Source organism: Otolemur garnettii, unplaced genomic scaffold (genome assembly GCF_000181295.1).
Source record: "Otolemur garnettii isolate 467f Iridium unplaced genomic scaffold, OtoGar3 scaffold00068, whole genome shotgun sequence".
Lineage (NCBI taxonomy): Eukaryota > Metazoa > Chordata > Mammalia > Primates > Galagidae > Otolemur > Otolemur garnettii.
In genome coordinates this window covers 1,992,324-1,998,509 of record NW_003852463.1, presented here as the reverse complement: position 1 = coordinate 1,998,509, position 6,186 = coordinate 1,992,324, and the positions used below count along the sequence as shown (strand labels likewise).

At 42.0% G+C, this 6,186-nt stretch overlaps 1 protein-coding gene across 1 annotated transcript in view; it reads left to right on the top strand.

The window, feature by feature from the left end:
• Positions 1 to 6,186, top strand: part of TET3 (tet methylcytosine dioxygenase 3) — a 122,840-nt gene that overhangs the window by 88,814 nt on the left and 27,840 nt on the right. The window contains exon 5 of the mRNA XM_003793390.3: positions 5,687 to 5,780. Within this exon, the coding sequence (XP_003793438.2) occupies positions 5,687 to 5,780 (94 nt within the window). The remainder of the gene's footprint in view (positions 1 to 5,686; positions 5,781 to 6,186) is intronic.

Below are 6,186 nucleotides of genomic sequence, written 5' to 3'. Positions count from 1 at the left end.
CCCGGCTATTTTTTGGTTGCAGCCGTCATTGTTGTTTGGCGGGTCCGGGCTGGGGATTTGAACCCGCCACCTTAGGTGTACATGGCTAGCGCCTTAGCCGGTTGAGCTATAGGCGCCGAGCCGGGACTGTGATTTTTAATGGCTTCTCTGAATGAGTAAAAAGTAAGATGTGTGGAGGACAGTGATCTGTGATAATCACCCTTAATTTTCTATGCTACATGGAAACATATTCAGAATAGCCTCTCAGAAAAGTATTGGGTCAAAGACCCAATCAGTAAATTCAAACTTGATTTAAAGGGCCCTTCTGATTCCGTGAGAATGAAACAAATTAAAAACCGTGTGTGTGTTGTCCCTGCTTGCCTGTGTGTATGTTGTGGTTCTCAGGTTGGGCCAGTCAGCATTTTGGGCAGTGACTTTTGTAGGGAATCTTGACGCTATCAATTTGCTCCAAGGGAGTCAGATGTACAATTTTGATTTGAGGTAGTCTTTTTGTACGTGTGTGTGGTTTTTGGCAATAATTTTATAACATTTTCAGACAGCTCTCTTAAGCAACTTTTAGTTACAAAAGAGTACGTTTTGAAACAGAAATCAAGAGATAGTGATAAAGTTAAGATTCGTCTTCTCTTCCCCAACCCTCCTTCCCCCCACATTGCTTTAAAAAATAACAGCCAACTGTAAACCGATCCAAGGGAGGAATTCCTCTCAAGACCAGGAATACTTGTGTTTTTCCTTAGCAACTGGTTTATTTTTATCTTAGGGACCTTGTAAATTGTGGAACAGATTGCCTTTCTATCTTTATATTGGCTGCTAGTAAACTTAAAGCCAGATTTGTGTACCACCATCAGGGGGAAGGTAATTTCTCATCTTTGACCTACGGGAGCCTATTTAGATTCACTCCTGAGTTGTTTTTTTTTTTTTTTTAACATGACCCTAACAAGCCATTAATAGCTGTTTGGTTTCTCATATGACAGATGTTTCAGGCTCATCTCTCACAAATATACACAAGACCCCATTGATTGTATTTTATATACCAATGTAATTTCCCCACTCCCCCTTTGATTTCATTACCTGTTCTTTTTATCCTATAGACATCTTTTAAAAATCCTTTCTGGAACAAAGAGGGGAATGAATGATAGATAAATCCCCTGGCTAGGATCTAGTTGGTGAGCGGTCCAGGCTGTCTCTATTTTAGACCTCTCCTTCAGCCCCCACTCTTTAGGACACTTTATTTTCAGGAGTTGGCCAAAGGCAGAGAGGGGGAATAAACTGAAATCAAGGAGACATTGGTGCTTTTAGCTTCTCCGTTAAGGTTTAGAGAAAGGAGGGAGAGACTGAAAGCAAATCTAAAATATTCCAATTTAGGATTCATGCCTCTTGGGTCCCCAGGTTCTAATTGTCATAGATAATTGGAGTCAGTTGTTAAACTTGTATCTGAGAGTGGTGCATGGCCCTGAGCCTCATGCCTTCTATCTGGGAAGGGGATTCTTTGCAGCCTAGGAGTTCATTAAAAAGTTTATTCTAGAAATGAAGAATCAATGCTGTCCTCTGAGCTCTGGGCAAACCAGTCTCATTTCTGTGTGATAGAAATAACACTAAAGAAGCACAGCTTTAGAGAAAGGGATGTCAGACTTAAACAGGCATTACAATCTCCTGAGAGCTTGTGGAAGCGCACAGATGGCTGGGCCTCACCGCAAAGTCAGACCCAGAAGGTCTGCAATGGAACCCCAAGAATCTGTGTTCTGTTCTTGCCAAATCCCAGATGGTACTGGTCTTGCTGACCCTGGCACTACCCTTGGAGAATCACTGGCTAAGATTTTCAGTTAGCCTTTTAGAATAAGGTTTTAACCTATCCTCATAGACTTAGTTTATATTCTAGAAGTTAGTCTGTATACTTAATAGAAGTAGCTGGGCATAGTGGTTGGGAGGCTGAGGTGAGGGGATCACTTGAGCCCAGGAGTTTGAGTCTAGCCTGGGCAACATAGCAAGACCCTGTCTCCAAAATAAATATAAATATATACATGTATATATATGTGTGTGTTTATGTATATATGTGTGTTTTATATATACACACACACTATTAGAGCCTCTTCATGAGAAAGTAAGATATTTAAAAAGAGCTGACAGGAGATTTGTTTGGTTATCTTTAAACACAGTCAGTTCTATTGATTTGTTTTTGTTTTTTTATATCTAGTAGTCCAGACTGTGTTTGGCACTTTTATTTGCTTTCTTATGTGAAGTTCACTGTAGGACGCATTTCTCACAAGGGCAGGATGGTGGAGAAGGACCTGGTTGGAAAGCCAGTGACCATGTCCTCAGCTCACCCTCCTGTGAGGAACATGAGTCCTCTGTGTCTCAGTAAGAGTCATATGGTCTCTTTGGGCTGTTCTTCCTGACAGGGATCCCTAGGACATACCAAGGGCCCAGGCCCTGCACTCATGGGTGGCTTCCTGATAAATGCTTGTTGAAATAAAAGTTGTCCAGGGACTAAACAAAAGCAGCACCACCTGATCTTTTCCTCTTCACTCAGACCATGCTATATAAACTCCACAGAGTCCTAGGTCCACTTTTCTATAAGGGACTAATAGAGACTTAGGGTTTTAATGTTGTAATTATCAGAAACACTTTTCATCTCTTTGCTAAGATCTTGAGTAAAATAGAGAATATAGAATTCAAAGGAACTTTAGTAGATAAGCATTTTAAGAAGATCTTGGTTTTCTTTTTCACTTGATCTTAGCCAAAAGGCCAAGAAACAATTCTCTTTTTTTAATTATAGAAATGAAACAAAAGATTTTTTTTAAGTCTAAGTGTAAATAAAGCTCTAAAGCTTATCTTTCAGTCTTTTCTATAGGCATTTACACAGATACATTTGTGTATGTACAGAAATTTTGAACCAAATGGGATCAAAGTACAACCACTGTTTGCTGTTTGCTGTCCCCCCAAACTTAATTTCTTCCCATCCATGTCAGTACATATTAGCCTGCCTATTGGGGGGAGCGGGTAGTGGTGGTGGATAGAGTCTCATTCTGTTGCCTAGGCTAGAGTATAGAGTGCCATGATGTCAGCCTAGCTCACAGCAGCCTGAAATTCTTGGGCTTAAGTGATCTCTTGCCTCAGTCTACCAAGTAGCCAGCGCTAAAGATTTGTGCCACCACTTCTGGGTAGTTTTTCCTTTTCTTTCTTTCTTTCTTCTTTTGCTTTTTGTTTGTTTGTTTTTCCATTTTTAGTAGAATCAGGGTCTCACTCTTACTCAGGCTAGTCTCAAACTTCTGAGCTCACGGGATCCTAACGCTGCAGCCTCCCAGAGAACTAGTATTACAGGCATGAGCCACTGGGGCCAACCTACTTAATTGATGGTGCAGTAGTTTTCCATTGTATAGAAGTTGATTTTACTATAAAATTTATTATAGCCAATCCTACTCTGGACATTTAAGTTGTTTATAATTTTTCTGTTGATGCGACAATGAATATCTTATTCCTAAATCTGGGAACAGTTAATTCTTTTTTTTTTTTTTTTTTTTCTCACTTTCTTGCCTATGGTAGAGTGCCATGGCATCACAGCTCACAGCTACCTCAAACTCTTGGGCCCAAGTGATCCTCTTGCCTCAGCCTCCCAAGTAGCTGGGACTACAGGCTACAGGCATCCACCACCACGCCTGGCTACTTTTATTTTGGTTCTTTTTTTTTTTTTTTGGCCGGGGCCGGGCTTGAACCTGCCACCCCTGGTATATGGGGCCAGCGCCCCTGGCTGTTTTTAGAGACAGGGTCTCACTGTCGCACAGGCTAATCTTAAACTCAAGTGATCTACCTGCCACTGCCTCCCAGAATGTTGGGATTACAGGCATGAGCCAGTGTACCTGGGCTTGTAGGTTAATTCTGAAATAAAGATTTCTAGAAGTTGAGTAGGATCAAACTGGATTCATTACCGAAAAAAAGGATAGTTTCATTTAGACAGTCTGTTAAAATAGCACACCATGTTGATTGGTCAAAGAAGAAAACCATTCAATCATGTATTTGATAAAAATAATCAATTCTTGATTAAAAATCCTTACAGCACGGGACCCTTATTCTTTCGTGAAGCCAGCTTTATGATCTGTAATGAATTGTTGGAAACATTTTCAGTAAAGTTGAGAAGTAAGCAAAGAAGTCTGCTTTTACCTTAGAAGTGCTTGGCCAGTGGAAGTAGAGACCAGAGTAGATGTATAAAGAGCAAAAAGGAGAAGGTTGCAAATGGACATTTTTTGCAGATGATGTGATATTGTATCTAAAACTAAAAGCTATTAAAAATAAAGTGATTCAATAAAGACAGACTTTTCATTATGAAAAATAATTAATACTTATTAGGTTCTTCCCTCGTGCCAAGAACTTTGAAGCACTTCAAATAATTTACTTTATATGGGTTATCATTTGATTTTTACCTAGCCTAAGAGGTAGGAGCGTTTTTAAAAATTTTTTTTTTAAAAAGAGACAATCTTACTCTGTCATCCAGGCTAGGGTACAATGGCCCAATCACAGCTCACTGCAACCTGGAATTCCTAGGCTCAGTTGATCCTCCTGCTTCAGCCAGCTGAGCAGCTAAGGTGGCAGGTGCCACAACAACTGGCTAATTTTAACATTTTTTGTAGAGATGAATTTGAAATCTTGCCATGTTGTGCAAGCTGGTCTCAAACTCTGGCTTTAAGCAATTCTCCCATCTTGGCTTCCCAGAGTGCTGGAATTACAGATGTGAGCCCCTGCACCTGGCCCCATTTTTATCTCCATTTTGCTAATGAGAAAACCTAGGTTAAGATCGGTAATTTGACTACAGTTATTAAGCAAAAGAGTACCTGGGCCGGCACTCAAACCAGTCTGTCTGACTTCTGAGGCTGTACTTTAACCATCATTACCGCCATATACTTGTATGGCCTTGGGCAAATCATTTCAACTCTGGGGCCATAGTTTCTTTCTCACCTGTGAACGTATAGTGGTTGATTAGCTCGTCTCAGAGACCTGAGGTGCTGACGTCCTGAGTGTATGTGCACACATTTGTGGGCCAGGGTGGGGAGTATGTGCAGGAACCAGGTGTGTTTACTATCTAGGGGAACCTTGGGGCCAGCATTTGTGCTTGGTGGGATCACTTCTCCCCAGCCTTAGCTTTATTTCCTCATCATGGTCAAACATCAGCTGGGGGTTATTCAAAGAAAAGATTAAGGATTTCCCCCATTTGTTTATTTTCTCTTATCTACTATGTTTATAAATAGCTAATTCTCAGAGTGCCTCAACTAAGGGGGCTTAGATACAGATGCCTGTGTTTACCCTTGGCTTTGATTTCCCTTCCTGGAAGTTTAGAGGTAATAATCCAAGACATTCTGCTTGAGTGCTGCTTTGCCCTGGTGTAGAGATGGAACAGAGAAGGGTTTCAGGGCCTGGGATCTTGGAAGTGGCCACTGTGTCTGCAGAACCCATAAGCACAGAATAAACATTTAAACTAGTGGTTCTCAACCTTCCTGATGCCGTGGCCCTTTATACAATTCCTGTGGGTCTCAACCCACAGGTTGTGAACCTCTGATTTAAACCTTCCTCTTTCTTCCCTATTGCCCCCACAATAACTAGAAACCCAAACTGAAGCTCACTGAGGCTGCCTTCTTACTGAAGTTGTTCTCTTATGGGGTTTTCCTGTGCTAATGGTGGCTTCTGTCTTCCTCTGCAGGTATGGAGAGAAGGGAAAAGCCATTCGGATTGAGAAGGTCATATACACCGGGAAGGAGGGGAAGAGCTCCCGCGGCTGCCCCATTGCAAAGTGGGTGAGTGTCCAGCCTCACTCTCTTCACCTCCTTGCTTTGTGTAGATGAGCCGGCTGCAGGCCTGGGCCAGGGCTGGGCTGGGAGTGGGGCAGGGATATAGGCAGTAACATTTTTACTGTCCAGGTGAACTTTGGAGCTGGTGTCTGGTGCTTGGTTAGGGTCATTTTCTCTTAGCCTCAGTGTTTGTCCTTATTTTGTTTAAATGCCAGTCCCTGGGTCCTGGGCTGGCCTCAGGACTGCAGTAGTCATCACAGCCAGCTCATACTGTCCCCCTGGTTCAGGGCACAGGAATAGGTAAAGGGGGAGTAGGGATGCTATCATTACCCCACTGGGCCCCCACTACATACTGTTTGAGTCCCCTTCCTCTTTCATGTTTGTTTGTTTCTTTTTCTTTCTTTTTTTTTTT